Source organism: Falco cherrug, chromosome 9, assembly GCF_023634085.1.
Source record: "Falco cherrug isolate bFalChe1 chromosome 9, bFalChe1.pri, whole genome shotgun sequence".
NCBI classification, from domain to species: Eukaryota; Metazoa; Chordata; class Aves; order Falconiformes; family Falconidae; genus Falco; species Falco cherrug.
In genome coordinates, this window is record NC_073705.1 from 30,960,262 (window position 1) to 30,982,157 (window position 21,896).

Here is a 21,896-nt window from a genome sequence, read left to right on the forward strand (position 1 = left end):
TTCCTCCCTCCTAGAACTACTACTGCCTTCCTCACTGTGCAGAATAATAGTACTCATTTAGTACTCATCATCAGATGATGTTTTTATTCTTGCTTTTCAAAATATGGCATCAACATTATTTTATAAAACTGGTTCAGTCCAGCACTGAGGGCAGGATTAATTTCCTCATATTTTGCATGGAGCTCACCACTGAGGGTGAGCTGTTAATCTGCATGAAGTAAGTTACTGCTGTAGCATTGTTGTCATGCATGAATAGGTTTTAGGTCTGGTTTATAGTTGATGACTGAGATACGGTGAAAAGGCTCACTAGCATTTTTTTCAGTGTATATTTTTAAATTCTTACACTCTGTTTTTTTGAAGTATCTTTCCTTTATGGGTTTAAAGCATGGAACTCAATGATTTTGGTGACAGCTGTGAAATGGGACAGTTCTGCAAGGCATATCCTGAGGTTTTTAGTTTGGACACATGAAAAAAGTTGTTGACTACTCAATTAGCAGCCACCTGTGGGAAACTGGTAATTTGCTTTCAAGCCATTTGGTTAGATTCACAAAGGTTTCTTGTGGGAGTCCAGGGACAGTTAAAGGGCATTTTTGACATTTTAACCATACACTTGTCTTGCCTTCTCCTGCCTTATTTGTTACATTCCAGCTAAACTCTGTAACAGGTAGAGCAGACATCTTTCTGACAGTCCTTTGTTACACAACCTTAAGGCCTTTCCAGTGTGTGGATGGAATAGACTGATGGGATTATCAGGGTCCAACTGAAAAAATGTTTGTAATCATGACGTTAAAGTTTGTTTCGTGATTGAAGAAATTGTCCAAACAGATGATGGTTTGACTTTTGTTTACTCTTAGTACGCTTGATGTTGCAAATTTAATAGAGTTCTTTTCAGTTAGGTAGGTATGGGTACGTGTATGTGCATTTGTTTCCTAGATGTGAAAAAATACCAGTTGTAAATGCAGAAATTCCGTAGTATTCATAATACTGACACCGTAATCATTCATCTAGACAAGCTGAATTGGTGCACCCACTAAACGGTCATCTGCCTTCCAAATTAATAGTGTAACAGCAAAGACAGCTTGTCCACTACCATATTATTCTATATTCTATAAATTTTCTTCTAATATTTAAAATACCATCTGTGAACACCACAGTACTTCAGTACTCTGTGTAGATTAACCAGTGCACTGTTTTGCTCAGGAATTTCTAGCGGTACAGGGGATAAAATGCATGCCTTGCAGGTGACTTTCACAGTATGAACAGTATGTTCATAGTAAATTAATGAGAAGTCCCAATGAATCTGTCTGTCATCTGGTCTCTGGGTTGTTTTCAGACCTTTTCCTTCTCAGCCTTTGTCCTGTTATGTACCATCCTAACTTCTGTTACCACTCTTTCTACCATGTTGGGTTGATGCACAGTGGAAACTTCCATCAGTGAGGAGATCTTGGTAGAGTTTTATTTCATATAACTTTATCACATTTCATTATTTTAAGATTAAAATATAACCTTAAGACAACATATTTTGTAATATGTAGCTGTTACACTGAGCATACAGCATGGACAGGACATGGGAAACCTTCAGCCAAAATGAGAAAGTTTCAGAAAACTAGTAACTTGAAGACTGAAAAACGCATTCTTTGCACCATTGCATAACTTGTAGCATAGGCTGTACAGATGCAAATAGAATACACTTTAATCCTGGCTTTTTGCAAAGCTTTTAAAGCATATTAGAAAAAAATTGGTTTTGCACAGAAACCTTTTGAGTAGTTTAAATATAATTATGGAAGCTTGTCAGAGTAGTATGTTGCAACAAATGACATCTTACAATCTGTGGAATAAGGGATTGACACAAGATTTTGCTCAGACTGCTTTGCTGTTGTGGTTTCATTCATAAGGTCCATCACAGACACATTCCAGGCCTCACTGTGGTGCCTGTGATTTATGTTCTTGCTCATCACCCTCCCCCAGCTTTATTCTTTGACGCTTTGGGATTAACGGATACGTCAGTGACATTTCAATTAGTGCTTAGAGTGTGCGAGTAATTCACAACTGTTGGGAAGTTTCCTACTGTATTGTATACATGGGTTTGACATTTTACTTATAGACACAGTGGGGGATACTCAGATTTATTTTGAATTACGAAGTTATGTGAGGTGTAGAAAGTTATGAATATCTGAAGATATATTTTTTAAAATTCTTGGCAATATTCTAGATATTTATTCTGATCTTTAACATTGCATTTTTATACTTTCAAATATGAGCTGGAAGAGATCTAAATAAAAGCAGGGAAATGTAATTACTTGTCAGACTTTTTCTTTTCCATTAAAAAGCAATCAACAGTTGAACCAACAATCCAATCTGTTAATGAGCAGCAATCTGTTAAAGTCAGTTAAGTGCTGAAGTTCTTACCCACAGCAAATAGGTAGAATAAGTGGACTTCCAAAAAGGAAGGTGGAAGGAAAGGCAGTGATATTGTGATGACCTCTGGGATTTCATTGTCCTGCACTGCATTTCTGTGTAAAGCACCCAACTTTAAAAAGCAGAGCAGAAAATCTGGAAATATCTGATACTTTTGCTCAAGAAGAGAAGTGGTATCAGGTGGTCTTCCCTGATGGTTTATTAAAATAAAAAAAGTTATCATCTTCTTGCTCTGCATCTAAGTTTTTTTTATTTTCCTTCAAAACGTTCCAAAAGCTTTCAAATTTATATCAGATTGTCCTGTTCTAATTGAAGTATTTCTCCACTTCCTCTACATATTTTATCACTTAAAACAGCATTTTACCTCCATATTTTACACCATTCTTTTCAGTGGTGATCTTCCACTGGGATAATAGGGATTCTTACAACAGTATTCAGAAAAATAGAATGTACTAGGTCCCATTGAATAAAACCCAATGAATAGTCTTTTGCTTGGACATTGCATTTCAGTGCCCTGAGGAGAGGAATGAGTTGGGGAGGGGAGGTTTTTGCTCACTTTATGACAAGCAAGGTGTACTAGAAAAAGAACTTTTCAGAGACACCATCCAGACCTAGATACTTACATCAGATTTTTATTAAGGAATTAGAACTTGTCAGAAATTCTAACTGCTGGAAGAGTTACGTGTAATTTTTATAATGTATGTATTTTAACATAGGTGAGTTGTGAGACAGGATTAATTGGCAGAAGAGGCGGTGTGGTTGAGTGAGCATCCTTCCTCACCCAGACGTGAATCTGTGCAAGGATGAAAAGGTTCCGAGTCCTGTCTGTAAATGAGCATGGCTAAGCGGAGAATTAGCGCAAAGCAGGTTGCACTATACCTTCCTAACCAGCCCTACTGGCTTCCTGCCAGTCCCTCCTTTTTCACCCAAAGTATGGAGAGGTGCAGTATGCAAGAGCAAGGGAGATGTTGACCCAAGTGCTCTCTGTTGAGCATACATGAAGGTAACCTTCAGGTGGCCATGCCAGAAGCTGAGGAACCCAAATCCTGGTTTTCCTTGAGAAGGCTTTCTACTCTTCTCTGGAGGCCCCTCATTTTACCTGCCTCCTCTTCCATCTGGGAAGTCAGGTTAGCTTAACTCACTTGAGGCCATCCTTCATCTGCCGGTCACATATGGCAGCGAGGGAGTGAGGGAAGCAGGGAGATCTCGCTGGTGCTGGGGGCAGGGCTAGGGGCTGCTGCCCGGCCAGCTGGCAGCTCCCTCAGCAAGGCTCCCCTCCAGGCATGTTTGAACAGCTGGAGCATCCAACAGGGCTGCAAAGTGGCTGCAAAGCTGGGCTGCTGAGATAGTCACCTGAATCTTCGCTCTTCCTTTAAAAAGGCGTTTGTGGCTTTGCTGTCCTGCCTGTGAATCAGTGTTATGAGGCTGAAGTAGAACTGTCCTAATGTAGCTTTTGATCCACAGCCTGGGTCTTGATTTTTAATTTCTGCCATTGAGCAGCAAAACTGTCAGGAATTAAGTACTGAATTCCAGGACCAACAGAGAGGCATAGCCAGAGGATGGCTAAAAGATGGGTTTGGAGAGAATAAAATGAAAAGACCTGTTAATAAATCTAGAAGTGAGAAATTCAGTACAAGTTACAGGTCAAGATGTCTTAAATTCCATTTTAGCAGACACAGTCTTTTCCTTAAGATATCCATTAACACATACATACATCAGTTCACATATATTCTGTATATAAAGTGTAATGAAAAGATCAAAGCATTCAAAAGAAAATGGGCTGAAGTTATCTTTACAGTATTTAAATTTACCATTCTCGCATATGTGTTACCTCCCCAATGTCAGCAAAGTGCAGGGAAAGAAGATGTTTACAAAAACCTTGTGAATAATAGATTTGTGTCATGTGTATTTGCATTTAATTTTCCTGAAAACATTGACGTTTCTGACTCAAACTGCCAGGCAGCCAGTTGTTTGCCCCTATGTGTGACAGTTTAATGGTGATCTTTGCATTTCATTCTCATACATTATAAAATTCCTGAATGCTCTTACGCACACTATAACAACCAACGAACCAGCCCCCTACCCCTCCAAATCCTCTTTAAGTCTAGAATGAATGTAGGGGGTGAATATTTTAAAAGATGTATATATGACAATGTTTCATTACTATCTGGAAAAGGACCCTTAGGACAAAGACATTAAGAATGTTAATCCTGTTCTTATAGTATCTTCCTAAAACACTGTGCAGTAGAAAATATTTAATTAGCTTTTAAAAATTGTTAGCAAAACTTAAAAGCTCTGAGCTGATGGCGGAGGGGGAATTGTCTGACCGTTACCGTAAGTAGATTATCTTTTTGCCCTTTGAACTCATGAAATTGTAATAGTGAAACAAATTCTACTGTAGTCATCTGTCAAAAATGACCCAAATGTGAGAATAAATGCTTGTGCTATAATGAGTGTCCATGGTGTTGTAAATGCATTCGTAGCATAAAATTGTGAAGAGAGCAAAGCCTATACAATAATTAAGTTTGGCACCTTTTGTGTTTCTTGTTCTGTAGCTGCAATGGTAGTAGGTACTATGCAGAGAAGCTAAACCATACTCCATTATTTAATGCATTAGGATAAATTCCAAACTGTGTTAGCCTGATGAGCTGCAGAAAGGATGCAAAAATTTGCCCTGTGGCCTGTAAAAGTATCCCGCTGTAGGAAGGTATCTTGCAAAGTATAAAGTGCCACTAGCTAACTGAAAAGTTTTGCTGCAGGTCACACTTTTCAGTTCTGTAACCATTCCTTTGCCGTAAAGCTGCCTTCTCCCAGTGCTACCATTGTGGAGGGGCTGGAGGAGGCTGGATTCTAGCAGGGGAAGCTGGTCTCAGTGTACTGTGTGTGAACGGGAAGTTACACAGGATCAGATACAGGGGGGCCTTTATCTTTCGAGAATTGTACAGGTTCTCTTTCCTTGTTCAGGGGATGGAGAGAAGACCCCTTCTGACCAGCACACGCTTACCCTCAACCCATGTATCTCTTTTTAGCTGTTTGCTATGGGGCATTGCTAAGAATGCCCTGCTATAAGATGGTGTTCCCAATTTACACGCTATGTTTGGCTGACCACAGGGGCCAGTGTCATAGGCCTGTCTGTCCCTCCCAGTGGCTGTGAAATACCTGCAGAAGACATGATGGAGACACCCAGCCCTTTAGCCTAGGGTGTTCAGAAGGCTGCTTTCATAGGCCTGGACTTGTTTTGGTTTTCTGCAGGTTGGTGCTTGTACAGACTGTTTTCTCTTTGCTGCTTTTAAAGAGTTTATTATTAAGCAAACTCTCTCCATAAAATGGTGGGTTTAAGATACGCTTTTTCTACTGTCTTTTATTGGCCATCTTTTTTAATTAAGAAAAGCATCTTTGTGGTAGATTGAAACTCCCTGAAAACTCCCCTAGAACGTTGGCGTTACTTATAAAGTAGGAAAACCAGACAATTTGAAATTCAGGCTTGAATGCAGTAATTGGTGAGCATTTCCCAGCTGTTACCAATACTTTTCTGTGACATTGCAGTGTTCTCCCTAGGGAGTTTGACTGCTATTGCTTATTCCTTTAGTTGACTGACAAAGAGTCAAGTCATATTCCAATCAATTAATTCTCCTCTTACATGACTGTCCATAAAAAAATTTGCGGTACTATAATACAAGTAATAAATTCTGCCTCTATCCCTAAAGCTACTACTTGGATACTATATTCATCTACTGTTAAGCTGTTCTTAGGTACTCTGAGATGGTCTTAGCAGCTTCTTGTACCACTTAAGTAAGAATCTTTTATTTTCATTTACAATTGCATACCATTAAAATAATAATTTTTAGACTTGTGACTAGTCTATCTAAATTCGTATTAGTCTGCTTTAGGCTGAAACTATACATTCAGAAGTAAATGATTGAGCCCATTATTTTACCATCATGTTAGCTCGGACACCGATGTCTTTCTGGATGTTACTTTCACATAATGATCCAAATTTTCTAACTAGCCATTAAAGAAAATTTTATTAAGGATTTTGTATTACTTTTAAATGTTAGTAGGATTCCATGTGGCACAGTAGAGTTGAGTACTGGATGTGGAAATATTTTTGATACATATGTTCTGTTTCCTCTACCATTGAATGACCTGTTTCTCAAACTGAGAAAAAAGTTACCTTTCAGTGCCTCAAATGATACCTCTCGAAAACTATTACAGTAATATCTACTTTGTTTTATTAAGGGATCTAACTAAAGAAAAATTCTTTTAAACTCATTTGAAATAAGATGTCTAACTTGAGTGGGGATGTGAGGCAGTGGGTGTTTGTGCAAGTTTCTTTGTTACTAACGTGACTGGGATAAGAACAACAAAAAGTATATTTATATTTAAGTTTGACTATCATTGATAGTTTCCTGATTTAAACAAATAGCTGCCTTTTTTTCATTTCAGTATTTTTTTTGTATTTTGAATATAGTTTTGCCTTCCAATTTTGACAGCCGATTTTGGGGTTCAAAAAGAGCAGAGTTTTGTTACTGATAGGCTGGTTAAAAGATGTGGATGGGTATTTCAGCTCTGCTCTGACTGTGGCACGTAGAGCTTTCCACCTGTCATCTATACATTAAACTAACTCCCACCTTAGTGTTTGTCTTTTATTGGTGTTTGGCTGGAGGTGGGGTTTTTATAGTGCGGATGCTGTAACAGAAGCAGATGTTTGAAAATATGTTGACAGCATGAATTGGTATTATTTTGAAATTCTTCGGTAATCATTCACCTCAGGCCAAAAAAAGGTGTTGGCTTCTGTGGTTGTAGCATTACTACTGGATTAGAATTTTATGTAGAATTCTTAATAATACTCCTAAAGCTATTATTCTTTGGGTTGATTGGAGAAAAGATGGGAAAGTTGTCCGTCAGTTTGTTTGGTTTTGATCATTGTGAGTTTAATCTATTTCAGTTTAATCTATTTGTGAGTCAAACTAGTTTCATTTTAATACTAGCTAGTATTTATATTGCATAGAGCTTGATTTTCTGTTCGATTTTTTTTTACCAACTCTACATCTGTAATATTTTTAAACTTTCTTTGCAGTGTTTGCTAGTTCTGAGCCTGTGCCAGGATTCCAGGGAGACACCCTGCAGTTAGCTTTCATCGACCTCAGACAAGTAAGACACTAGTTGTTGTTTTTTATCCTACTAATTTCCCCTTTTGACCAATGCTGAAGTTATTAAATTCAAGAACCTTTCATGTTTTTGCATTCCCATGTAATTAGTTTTGAAAAGCAGCTATTTGAAGTGTTATTAGTGGCACTATTCCCTGTAATTTAGGATAAAACTGTTTCTCCAATGTGTTGTTAGGGGGCACTGTGCTACTGGTGGTACTGTTGCGTGGCTATGAGATTGAATTCTGGTCCTGACAATTTTGTAAAGATCCTGTGACGCCTTTTTGCAAGAGTGTACATGTTGCCCTGGTGTGTGCTGGCCAGATTCCATTCTGAGCAATTGCTCCTGTCTACAAAACTACTCCCTGGAGAGCAGATTCGAGCATGGTATTATTTAGCATTTCCTTTCCTTAATTTGTTACATAGAATTCTTTTAACTTTTAAACTGTTAGAAAGCAGCTTTATTCCAACTGGCTGATCTTTATTCTATATCAAATCTAATTTTAAATGCCTGAATATTGGAAGCACTTTTCCACGGTTCTTGCTGAAAGAAAGGTTTTTCCAGACTAAAATCTACTTACCTTATTTTCACGTAGTTATTTCTATTCCCTGCTCTCTGTAAATTCTGATCCTGTATCCACCTGTAGCAATTACTTTTCAAAAACTTTTCATACTTGAAGTAAGCTTTTAGAAAGGATTTATTTCACAAAATTGCAAGTATAAGTGTCATTTAAATAGTGAAATGAATAAATAAGTGCGCATGGAGGGTCTTTAGCTTTCTATGCGTGTTCGTGATATTTTTCAGCACCATTATGAGCCTGTCAGTCATCAGAAGAGAAATGTAGAAAGAGTTCCATACCAAATTATCTATAAAATAAGAACATTTTTGCTTTTAATAGCTTAGTAGGTTTTTCACAGCAAGATTATGACAAAGAATTTCACAAGGGAAAATTCCTGAGGCAAAAGTATGCTGGTTTCTCATAATAGTTAGAAATGACGTGATTAGAGTGTCTTTTTAAATGAAAAAGTTAAAAGGTAAAGATGTCTGTCACATCCTCACAGTAATACAACAATGCACAATATCTACAATGGGATAAGCGTGGTCTACGTGAGGAGAATATAGAATCGTGACCATAAGATTTGTTCACGTGATACCAGTACATTAGGCGTTCCAGAATTCAGTATGTAAAGATGCACTCTGCCAGACTTCAAATACCACAAGTCTTGCCTTGACTAGCAGCCTTCCTCATTTGGATTCTTTTTTATTCTCCTTTTATTGTCAATGTTAGAAGTGACTAAACATCTTCCAATTTGTACTAAGTCTGTTTAGTTGAAGGGAAAGGATGTTGAGAGATTTTGGCACCATTTCTGTCGTCTAACTAATGGTATAAATCCTTGCAGAGCCCATGTTTGTTTCAAGGGAAAACATGATTTCCAGCTATGCAGGAGGGCAGGGTGTGTACATACTTGCTACAGGAAATAAATAATATTTTTGTATGTTTTAAGCACCAACTGTCGAGCATGTCACATAAATAGGGATTATGTTGATTATGATAGCTCTCAGTTTATGTTAGCAACTTATATTTAGAATTCTTTTGATGTAGGTAATGCTTTATAGAGGATGCTCTGTATGCCATGTGAATCTAATCGATTTCAGATACTTTATAAACAGCAAAAGTCTAGGCAACTCTCTTTATTGGGTTGCAACTGGAGCTTGTAGATGTAGAATAGTTCTAGTGTATTTGTTTTGTTTTTACTGTATTATTGCATGCCTCACCAAAAGGTATTGCAAGCACACATTAAAAATGTTTACCATTTAGTAAGGACATGCAGTGTTTTCCCTCTCTTCCTTATTTGTGATCCATTTCTATCTTAATAGAGCGGATGACAGTTCTTTTCAAGAATACTTAGAAAGGCAACAGAGCCTTTTTCAGAAGGTTCTTATAAAAGGTCATGCTTCTGTTTTTTAGTTTGAATTTGATACTTCTTCATGAATTGCAGGATATGAAAGATAAGGAAGTAGGTCCAGTGGTCAGGTTTTACCTGCCCACCCGGACTGTGCCCTGAGGTCAAACTCCTGATATTGGCTGTTTGGTACAGAGGAGCTGATGACAGGTAGGGGCTGATACAAGGGGAAAAGCTTGAACCATATCAAAGCTAAAAGGCAGGAGATTTGGGACTCAGTGAGAGACTGTAGCTAAAAGATGGATCAGCAGGATTGCCCTCTTCTTAAAAAGCAGCTGACCTGCAAGGGAAAAGACTTTATCGTCCTGCCAATCACATGGTTGCTAATGGAAGCCAGTTATCTCAACAACGGCTTACTCTCTCTCTGTTGTACTAGGGCAACGTGTAAGATTAATGAGGATCGGACAGTAGAATATTGTAGCGCATTTTACTAAAGAAGTCGCTTACAAGGAGCCAATTTGGAAGACAAGAGAGGGAAGAGCTACACTTGCATGATTGCCATGGAGAGAGGAGCAGCTTTGTAAATAATTGCCGTAGATATTTTTGTTTTAACCATTCCTGATCCTCTGTCTTTCCCTGAAGACAACGTGTGGACAGCATGTTGTCCCCCGCAAGCCCACTTCTCTCCTCCTTCCTTCCACAGACATAGAATAGTAAACAGAGAAACAGTTGGCATGAGAAAGAGTTGCTTCTGAGAAGAGCAGTTAGTAGCAGGAAGCTCTGTAGAAACCCAAGTCGATAAAGATTTTTGTGCTGTTCCCATAACCATAGTATCTCAGTGTCTTACATAGGTGACTCGGTGTGTTTGGCTAATCATACATAGTGCATACTAATAGAGAATCACATGGCCATGGTCATCTATAAACTTGCAACTCCAGCTAGTTTAGCAGCTCCTAAAGCAGCAAGCAACTGCTAAGAAAACTGGGATAGATTCATGGTTCTCTACAGCTCCAGTAATTGTGTCATGCCTCATGCCATTTGTCTTACTGTGTGACCCGAGGTCATACCTACACGCACCCTTTCACCCCACTTAATTTAAAGCCACTGAGAGGCAGCCAGCTCAGCAAGGCGATTATCGAAGTGGCATGTGCTGCTTTGAAGAGACTGGTCTCTAGCATCTTGTGAAGATGACCCAACTCTCCTGTGGCCTGCATCGCTCTCTGAAGATAAGCTTTTGCTACTGTCTATATAGGGAGCCTGGGTAAATACTGCAGTGGCCCAAAGCGAGGTGGAATGAACTCTGGGGATTTTGCTACCAGTTCAGATCCTAGGTCAATTGGAATTAACCTTCAAAAGTAAACAGGTTTTAGTTCGTCCTACTTTAATTAGTCTCTGAGGAAGCTCAGCCTCAACATGAATTAGTTTTGTCCTGGTTATGATCTATTCTTCAGTGCCTAAAGACTAGAGTTACAGTTCTGGAATGTCAGGCAGTTTCTTGGATGTCCTAGACACTCAAAAACTGTGAGGAAGAGGCCTGAATCTTACAATTTGTGCCTTGCTCTTTGGAGAGCTGTTGTAGTGTGTAGTGGACAGGAACAATAACCTTGTGGGTAGCCTGAGAGGTCAACAGTTGCTGTCCTACGGCATATTTCCTGATTCTTAACCAACTGTGTTGTAACAAATGCCTATTCTTGAAATCAAATCATTGCCTGCAGTGCTATAACCTAAGCTGCAAATGTAGCTTGATTTTTTTTCACTTTTGACTTCACAAGTTGTTTCTAGTGTTTCTCCCCACCCCAAGCACTACTTCAGTTTTAAACAGGCCTTGTTCCTCTACTGTCTGATCTCAGACAAGTACTCAACTAGCTTGATGATTGTGGAATTTCCTTCTTTTGCCAGGGGTGAGGAGAGCTGTGTCTCATCTGTGTTCTTTTGCCGCTTATGTACACGTTAACATCCTCCAGTTGCTGTCAGTGCTGATCCTGCAACAGGGACAGCCATCTCAAGTGACCGTAATCAGGTGCTGTTGGCAATCCCAGAGTTAAGCAACCACCATATCAGTATCTCCATCCACATGGCAACATAGAGTTTGCAAGTCTGATAGTGGTGTCCCCTAGTCTGGGAGACCAAGGGCTGTGAACCACAAGGTCCATAAATTCTGCATAGGTATGGGAAAAAATTCTCAAAAGATTTTCAGCAATTTCTGGGTTTTGCTAGCATTAGAGAGAAATTAGGCATAAAATCATAGTGCAGTTAATGTGATTAATATATAACGTGCCATGGAAACATTAGAAGATATGTTTTTGACAGGCTTTTGTTTGCTGTCTGTAAATAAGCATGTGGATAAGCACTTCTATGAGCTCAAGTTATTGGTAACGTACAATATGTATTCCTTCTAAAAATCGATACCTGATATTTAAGAGCATAATACATTTTCTTCTGATTCAAAGCATAATGGAAATTACATTGATAGTTTCTTGGATTGCTTGTCCATTTACTTGGTAATGTATTTTCTGGCATATTGTTGGTGAGAAATAGTGCTAACCTTCTGAACTGTAGTGTTGCATGCGACAGATGTAAGTTTATTTGAAGGAGAAAATTTTTGCTAGTACTTAATATAGTCCTCCTCTTTCTTCTTTGCTTCTCATTCATCACTGAGAGAGGATACTTTCCATCTGATAAACTCAAAAGTAACTTACTATATGTAGGAACTGTAACAGATCACTGGGCTTCAATCCCAGCCACAGGATTGTCTGCCACTAAAGGCAGGCTGACAGCTTGGTCTTCCCCACTGTTTTCTTTGCAGTGTTTAATTTGAATTAATTTCCTGTGGTAGGAACTGCATTTCAGCTCTGGCTTGTCTCCGATTCCCCCAACATGCAGCATGCCGAAGCTTTCCCCATCTGTGTTCCTGTGGAGAACGCTCCTGAGCCCTTCAGTAGACCTCAGAGAATAAGTTGCAGCCTGTTGCCAAACTTGCTCACCACTCACTCTCGGAGGTCGAGGGCTCTAAAGGTGTGCTGTGGCTTCCTTCACAGGCTGCCAGCCCACACAGTGCCTGGACTTTGAAATTAGTAGGGTACACCCCCCCAGCCTCTACTCCAGAGAAGAGTCTTGAGTTGAAAAAAAAAAAATCAATTAAAAATCAGGATTTTCCAAGAGGGAGAAATCCCTAACAGTATGTTTAGGAGAAACTCTTAAAAACTTCAGAGTTTAAAGATAAAAGTAAACCTCTTTTTCATAAGACAACAGTTTGAATTTTTAATTAGCAAGTAGTATAGAATATTTCATCTTTCGCTTCCTGAGGGAAATGGTTGTTGAGACTTTCATCTTCACAGAGGCTCTTTCACAATGCTTACTGATCCCTTTCCCCATGCCATGCACTCCCTAGCTTCTCTGAACAAGCAGAGGAGCATGTTACATCTGTAACATGAAGCCCAGCCTGGGGGTGCTATGTAATGGGATTTGTGCTTCTCTGATTTTCAGTGCAATGCTGCTTATTCAGCTAAAGAAAGGAGCTCAGATTTCAGACAGCAACAAAACAGGAGTTGCACCTCGCTGGATTTCAGACCATAGATCCTCACGTTGCTGGGGCAGGAAAGCAACAGTCTTACTGGCCTTCCCCTTCTCCGTAAACTGACTCTGCACTAAAGCAGGAGGGCTTGAAGCACACTGTGAGCACAACAGGGACACTTAAAGGCTCAATATCTCATGTGTTTGCATCATACAGGGGTAGCATGCGTATACATACATACCTGCATTCAAGATGACAGTTTTTTTAGTATAGGATTTGAGTATAGTGTTTAGCACGCTAAATGTACGTTATCAGCTTGTGGGGACACACAATGTCTTTTCAGAGTACTACATTCTTACAGGTAAATGGGAATTCTTCACACAAACATGTTGATTTGATGTAAGCACTTATATTCCCCAATGAAACGTCTTACCTTTGATTTCTCCCTTTCAACTAAATTCTGTGAAGCCTGTAGGTAAATCACAGTAGTCTCAGATCACAAGTTGTGTGTATAGATATTTGCAAGGAAGACCTCAATCAGTGCTCTGTACACAGAAACAAGCCAGCTCATTACCGGGATGGGATTTATACCTGCCAGCTGGTAAGAATTAGGAAGCTTTGGAAACAAACGCACAGAAATTAGCAGCGGGAGGTCGGAAACAAGCAGGGCTTTGGATACACTATCTTGATAAGGATTTGCAGAATCAAAGCAGGATGGCAAGTCAGTCATTTCCTGGCAGTAGGTATTTCTACCCTGTTACTGCCAGGAAGTAGGAGCACACGTGCCAGGTATTAGATGCATGTTCTTTGGGACATAAATCATTCATCAAATTCAGTGCATGACAGATTGTATCTAGTTCAACATCTGAATGCCCGCTTTCCAGCAGAGAAGGGCAAAAAACATGCCAGTAGCATACCAAGTTTTTGTTCTAGATCCTTGCTTACTGACAGTGAGGGGGCATACCTGAAAACAGGTTTGAAAAACTCAGTGTACAGATGCTGTTACTTCACTTCAGTAGCCCTATCAATACCTTACTTAACGAAGATGATACTCATATGGCCATTTAACTACAAGATACAGTACTCCATCTGTGGCCAAAACTGTACCAGTTCCTCCAGAGGAAAGTGTAGTAGATTAAGCATTATACCTTTCACCACGTAGTCTGTTGTGCACAAACTGAATGGCATCTCCTAATTGACAGTAAAGAATGCTGTAGGTACCTCAACCATGGAGGTTATAAAAAATAAGAAAATAATTTTCTTGTTTCTTTAAGCTAGTTCATCTAAAGGATACAGTCCTCTTAGGTCTCTGCTTACTGAACCAGATATACACAAGAATTAGGTGAGCTGACAAGAAATGTGTACTATATATTTAGAAAATGACAGAATTTGTGAAGCACTGGCTCAGCTTGACTTAGAGACCTGCAGATAACAGCCTTAGCATAAGGACGTAAGCCTTAGTTGAAGAAGAAGGGGGTTTTTGTTGTTAGGTGAATTTATAATTTTTGGAACTGAGACAGGATATGGCATTTATTGATCTCATTTATCATGTCAAGTGTTTCAGCTGCACTTCTTAGAGCAGTGCAGGGGAGTTCCAGCTTCTAAATATTACCATCATAGAAATTACTAAGAGTTACAACCAAAGGGGTTGATCAAAGCAGATTATTACCAAAAAAAAGGCAAAAGCTGCTGTCATGACTATTTAGATGGACATGTCTGAGTCCCTATCGAAGTATTACTAGCTGTCACATTTAATCAGGTTTCAGCTCTTCTTAGTCATGAGTACTTTCACAAGAACAGGTTTAGAAATACTTAATTAATTCAAAACCTACAGAGCTATTGTTATGATGAAAACTTCGTATTTGTAGAAAACCTTTCTGTTCAAGAAGGCTCATCCCATAGTTACAGAGGAAGTTCCTGTAAGATCATGACCTGGTTGGCCCTAAAATTGTATCCTTGGTAGTTGAAGTACATATTCCGTTTATACCCTGACTTTATACCTGGCCAGAACCCAAAGGCTTCACTTTTCTTGGGCAAGATACTACATTTCTTCAATAACTGGCATGCTACGTGTCTGGGAGACTATTTATGAAGCAGCCATTTCCAAGGACATTATGAGAGGAGACAATAAATAAGTTTTATCTGGAGGTTTTATTATTTTGCAGAAGGACCTGTTGGTAGAAAAGTTTCAGAAGTTTCACTTTCAAATAATTTCTCAATTAACAGATCTCTTTCTTGAATTAGGAGTAATAGATCCACATGCCTATATTTGTAAAATCCTACTCACCCTTTCTTTGAGTCACTGATATACATCCCATTCAGTGGAAGTTCTTCAGAATCATTCAGTTATTCCAGTTTTCTTCTACTAGCAGTTTTGCGCCCCATCTGATCCTCGCCTTTATCTTTGTCATGTAAGAAATTATGTAAATGCAAGGAAGGAAGGTTTGGGTGCCTGACTTCCCTCAAGTTTGTAAATACATTATATGAAGCCATTGTCATCCTGCTGACAGCCTGTTGCTGGAGGATCTCTGGCATTGTGTCTGGGCCCTTCTGTAGCCCTGAGCTGATGGATGGAGTTCAGTTTTGGAGCCCTCAGCTCCACAGGACTCCCTCTGAATCCTGCGGGTGGTATGTGGCTCCTATGAGTAATGAACGAGCATCGTTAATTGAACAACACAGGAGAAGAAAATTACTGTTTTCCTTCAAATTACTTATTATTTGTATTCTCTTAACATCTGTGCTTCCTGGTGTCCCATCAGGGAGCCGTGGGACTGGTAGCTGTATTAGCGTGTTCAGTAATTTCTACCCCAAAATTGCATACATCCTCCAGCCTTAGCTAAGCTGGTAGTATCACTGGTATGTGGTTTGTATTGGGCAACGCTACTAAACCCTTAAGCCTACAGATTTGCCTTCAGTATTTTTTCAGTCGCATTGATATATTTAGGTTCCATTTTTCTTCCCTCAGTTATCTGTCAATCACAGGCAGCAGTGACAATATGCCACTTTTTTCCTTTTGCTAGTTTCTGCTGTGAAAAAGAAAATTAGTCTGTCTCTTCTTTGGAAGTCACTATAGGGCAAATGTAAAGTCCAGTAAAATCAAAGGAATCTTTTACAATGAGAAAACAAGAATTGTTCTCTGCTTCAGAACAGTAACAACACAAGGAAGGAATTACATAGACTTAGTAAGGCAAGGACTTGAGTAAATGAAATGTAGCTGAGTGTTTATTCATTTGGATCATAGTGTCTTATTAAAAAAGATGTATGTTCGAAAGTGTTTGTACAGTAGGTACAATAATGTGACACTGATTTTCAGCTGAGTGTTTTAGCACTGCAGAAATACAAATGAAAAAATATTATTCTGACTATCTGACTGCCTCCACTCAGTCAGTGAAATCTGGGAGATGAAACCCTTTTTTTCTTTCTGTTAGTACAAAGATACTAACAGGTGGCAAACGAAATTATTTAATTTTGTACTGTTATGTAAATAACTGGTTTCTGAATTAGATGAACTAATTGTACTAGAAGCAGTATGGCTGAACCAGCATGTTCTTAGACACCGTTTTATATCATACTGGCTTGTACCATGTTAACATATATGGCTGTTGTGAGTGTGTCAGGTCTGGAGCAATTTGTCATCTTACAAGTTGCACTGATTTAAAGAATATTGAAATAACAAATAAAGTTTACATAGAAGATTCACATATAGGTTATTTTTTAGAACCTAAAGAAAAACTCTTGGAGAGGACTTTACCTAGAGCATTAGTAGCAAAGGAGCAGTGCAACTTGGAACACCCTGCAATCATAGAAAGAGTGACAGTGGGAGAAAAAAGGAGGAGTAAGAACAGAAATACAAAGCAACGGGAAGGGGCTGGGGGGAAGTCAAAAGATTAATAGACGGAAGCAGTAGATGAGGGGGAGAAAAGAACAATGTAAAGATACGGGATGAAGGACAAAAAGTTCCTGTCTATAAATTGACTTCATTGTTCTTATCCTTTTCTTTCTATGTTCATTTTCCATGGTTTGTGCTGAGACCCATTAAGAACATTTCTTTTTTAAACAGTAGAAATTTGAAGAGATGTTTTTACCCAAAGGAAAGAAAGGACTTTCAGTACAAGTTAATGGTGTATAAAGGCCATGAAACCATCAGGTTGCCTTATTCCCAGGAGAGCGAAGCTTTCCCGGTTTCAGTGGTGTGCCTCCAGGAAATCATTCCAGAGGACACACAATTAGCCCACACTCTTCCAGAGTACACAGTGTAACATGATGCAGTTAAACCAGAAGACAGTTTTCATCTTTTGAGCCTGTGTAAAACATCAGTTGAGTATCTTACCCGAGATCTGTAAGAGAACATAGGCCATCGGATATTTTCCCATAGAAAGGAACATACAGTAGATACACACCAAAAAATGCAGGTTTAAAACCTGACTTATTTTCGAAGTAACCTGAAAAAATGCAGAGCCAGCCTTTTTAAGTGGCACAACTCAATGCATTCAGTTTCTTCTTTTCGCCAGTCTAAAGTTTAAATAAAAATATTTGCCCTTGCTTAGGGTGTGTGAGAAGGGCATTAAAAGTGGCTCTTTCATTTTAAGCACTAACAAGATATTGAGCCCTGTGGAAGGATAGATTTAATAATATAGTTGAAATGCACATCCAAATGATAGTTTTGGGAACGGTAATATGTTCATTGTAGTGTCTAACTCTTGCATGCATTGACATAGAGGATAGTAGTTTAAAAAGTTCACAGTGAAACAGAGTAATATTGAATGATACCCAGGTAACAGTGGGGGCAGGGGGAACCTGCATAACTGGTAGATTGAAAAGACACAAGCTAAAAACTCAAATGACAGTGTAAAACAGTCCCTGTAGCTTAATTAAATAAAACCAATAATGTGATTTAAACTTCTTTGAGTTAAAATTACTTTAATAAGGGTGTTAATTACTAGAGGATTAACACTGCTTACATGTGATAATAGATGTGGTCAGTCAATAAAGGGTGAGAATAATGTTCGTTTAAGAAGCAAAAGAATCTAGCACAGGATTACTCACCAGAAAGGGATAACATTTCAAAGTGACAAGTAAAATCAGAGGAAGAGGTTTTCAAATTGCAGGAGGCATTAGAGGCTGAATTGTGCCAGCGTTACTCAGTAAAAGTTCCATCTATATTGGGATCTGTTGGAGCTAAAATGGGAAGAGTAATTATTACAAATTACTTATTACATAGTTTGGAACTATTCTGTCTTCCAGAGCAACTGTAACAAGTAATTTTTCAGATTAAACATTTTAAGAAAATACTGTCACCTGAGAATTGAGGAGAAAAGGCACGTTCTAAAGGAAAAAGATTAACTTCTAAGAGGAATTAATTTCTTGAAGATGTTTTTCATAGAAAAGAAGTAATAATTGAACTATTGACATTAAGCAGAAAGGGGTTTTCCTCATCTCTTTGCAAATGTAGCAGCAGGAGAAGTAATATCTTTTGCAAAAAGGCCACTAAAGACAAATTCTGAGTTGTCCAGGTTTCTAGTTACTGCAACTTCCTGGGCTCAGAAGCCTTTGCTAAACCAGGCTATCTAGACAAGAAAAGCAAAATCAAGTACCAGTATTTTATATGGGCTGTAGTATTTGCTAAAACACTTTTAGATTAATTTGATAGATACAAATGTTGAAGTAAACACCTTGTAGTAGCTGAAGAAGAAAGTGAAGGTTGTCTGGGAAAGAATATGAAACTTCTGTCTAGTGATTATGGCTTTGCTTTTAACTTGTCTGTATTTACATTCCTGAGCTACTGATTGTGGAATTCCTTGTCCAGTGGTTCCCAGGTCTAGTATAGCTTTCCCTAAGGGGTGTAACTTCATCTGCTATGGAGGGTGGTTATGCAGCCATACCCTGAATGCACTACTTGGGAAGAAATAACTATCTGTTTACAGTAAACTCATGACGAGCACATCTGTGTCTGTGCCTTATGGATTGCATTAGATTTTTGTTTCTGGATGCAAAGAAAATTATGCCGGTTTCTGGCCTATTACATCTTAGATTTCAGTGACTTTCCACATATTCTAATGCAGCACTCAAGATCAGCTGAGGTACTTTATTGAACAGTTGCTATATTTATATCTGCTTCCTCCATAGGCTTTTCAGAGAGATGCCTTGTATATAAAAAAGTGTTGAGGGCTTTGATGGCCACCTAAGAGAAGAATCTGGAGCACTGAGACAGATTTATTGATTTATTTATTTATTTTACATCTGCAGCTTTTTGAGAACCACACAAATCTTAAAAATAAACCAAACTAAAAAGTTATAGATTAAAAAATAATTATTCTGTTGTGTTGAAACAGACTATTTTCCCCTACCTCCCAGAACCCCAGGTTACCTCAGTAGAGATGTCTTTCATAGTGCACACTAGAGATCATGGACCCTTATGGAGAACAAATGCTGCAGATTGAAGAGATTCTCATAAACCTGATAGACCTAATGTTCATCCTCCTGTTAGGCTGGAAGCCTCAATCTCTGTAACAATGTAATTTCAGTATTTTTCTTACTTACACAAAACACCTCTGGTGTTTTGGTCCAAGTCAGAATATGACAAGAAATAAATGGAAAGCTAGGAGAAGGAGATATCCTGTTGCCACTGAATTGCTAATTCCCAGTAGCCAAGCTGGCAGCTTCCTGGGTCAGTTCTGTGAGCTGAAGTCTTCATCTCCTTTGTGAGCACAAGGCTGAGCTGTGGAGCTGTGCCATGCTTACTTGTCTTCTGATAGGCACCTGTTTACATTTGCACACCAGGGCCATGTTTCTAAAACTCCTTCCTTCAATCCTAGAAGTAATTGGACTGAAAACTTGGAGTTGTAATTATACTTGGGCAGACCACTACGGATGTTTAGTTCTAGGGTACAGCAGCCTGATTTTATAGATTAGATGTGCATGTCGACAAGGAGAGTTTGGATTAGTTAGCTCAAAACAGCATTTGTCAGTTAATGACTTTATGTGGTGTAGTATATATACTGACCTCTGGTGAAACTGCAGGCGTCTAATGTTACATGGATACTGCTAGAGTATTAAATATGGCAGAAGGGACAAGAGTGTTCAGTTCCAGAACATAGTATAGAAATTGAAGTGAATGTGTTTTTTATTCCAGTTACACCAAGTTAGATGACTTTTAGTTAGTCCCACCTTCTGTAAATCAGAGGTGGTTAAAATCTAATTTTAACATAGGATTTTGAAAATTCTGAATACATCTTTTTAGTGAAACACCTCAAATGGATTTTTACAGAAAGGCTTGAGACAAATGATACAGTTTTAATCCCCAAGAAACTTATTTTAAGGTACTGTGCCACATCACGTGCTATTTATGGCATTATTTTGTAAATGAGCAAATAGTTTAAAGCAAGCCTGTTACAAGTCTTGTGCAGCTGAAAAAACGGCTTATAGAAAATATAAGTTTAAATAAACTGAAGTGTAAAAATTGCCATTTAAATTAGTAATGATTTTAGTAAATGTCATTAAGTACTACTGGCAAACCTGTGTTTAAAAGAAAAAAACAGCAGCCAAATAAAATGACAGCTTAAATTTATCTATGGGACAGTAAATGCTTCATAATTTTGACAGCTGAAGTTCTTTTTTCAAAGTCTCATTCAGGTCAGAGGCAGATGTCCTGTTCTGGAGGGCTGTACTTGTCACCACTGTGTGCTGTTTGAGCATGTACGCCTCTGCATCAGAAGCTCAAAAACAAAAACAGCTGAATGACCTGACCATTGCATAATACACAGTTTTTAATCCACACAAATTTTACCATTGACATAGTTTTATGCTTTGTCTAAAGGGACTTCGTGTACAGGCTAACGGGCTTGACAGGAGCAATTTGGCCCAAGCCCATGCCCTCTGGAGCCTGACTGTCTGCCAGGCTCCTGCTTTTCAAACTCTTCCCTGTTTCTAGACTCAAAAGACTGTTCTTTTGCTACTAGTCCAGCTTATTCTTTAATGATGTACAACACCACGCTTCATAATAAACATTTGCACTGTAATTAAACAAATCTTCTTTGAAGACATATTACTTGTTGCTATATTGTGTATTTCGTAGGGCCTAGCTGTTTATATTTGCCTCAGTGACTGTTTTTTAGTGAATTTCTTCAGATGATACATCTTGAGCTCCTTGAAGTTTTAAGGGGATTTGTAAAAATTATACATTACAAGTGTTTTTCTGGTTATAGTAACAACAACAAGCTTTTTCATGTGACTTCAATAGCAAGCATGTTATTTTATAGGCAGGCCTAAGTTCATTTGAACTGCCAAAGAATAAAAAATGTATTTGGGCTTGCTCATGAATATAACAGGACCAGGCATCTCTCAAAGTGTACCTCAAGGTCCAGATTTTAGGAAATAATTCTGCCCTTTGGAAGAATGTAGATTGTAATGGGTTTATTTGAATACAAATACCTTCTGTTTTTTCTTGACATAATAACAGTTCCCAGTGGTTCAGCTGTCATAATCTCTGAATTTATACATTTTACATTATGAATGTGTTAAAGATTGTATCCCAGCATTCATGATAATGAAATATATGATTTTTCACTTACAAATTTGAAACAGATGGAAACATTTAAATGTAAATGCGTTTCATTCTTGTGAGCATTTAAATGTCCCCAATTTAGGCACAATTTCTAAATGCGTAGTGCTTTTAAAAAAAAAAAAAAAAAAGGCACGTTTTTAATGCAGTGGCTTAAAAACTGAAAGACACTGCCTTTCTAACACAAACTATCCTTCCTTTGAAAATCCGGGGCTCAGTTTTCAAAGCATTGCCTAGGAATTTAGCCTGCGACCCCCATTGACACTAATGGGAATTGCATAGCTAAGTCCCCATAACATCACTTTGAAAATGCATTTGTTATACCAATCCAGAAAAAAGGCAGCATAAA

The 21,896-nt window shown here is 38.4% G+C and overlaps 1 protein-coding gene across 10 annotated transcripts in view; it reads left to right on the top strand.

Moving 5' to 3' along the window:
* EXOC6 (exocyst complex component 6) overlaps window positions 1-21,896 on the top strand; it is a 96,238-nt gene that overhangs the window by 62,348 nt on the left and 11,994 nt on the right. For all 10 annotated transcript variants that reach the window (XM_055721499.1, XM_027803823.2, XM_055721501.1 and 7 more), the window contains one exon: window positions 7,499-7,572. In XM_055721499.1, the coding sequence (XP_055577474.1) occupies window positions 7,499-7,572 (74 nt within the window). The remainder of the gene's footprint in view (window positions 1-7,498; window positions 7,573-21,896) is intronic.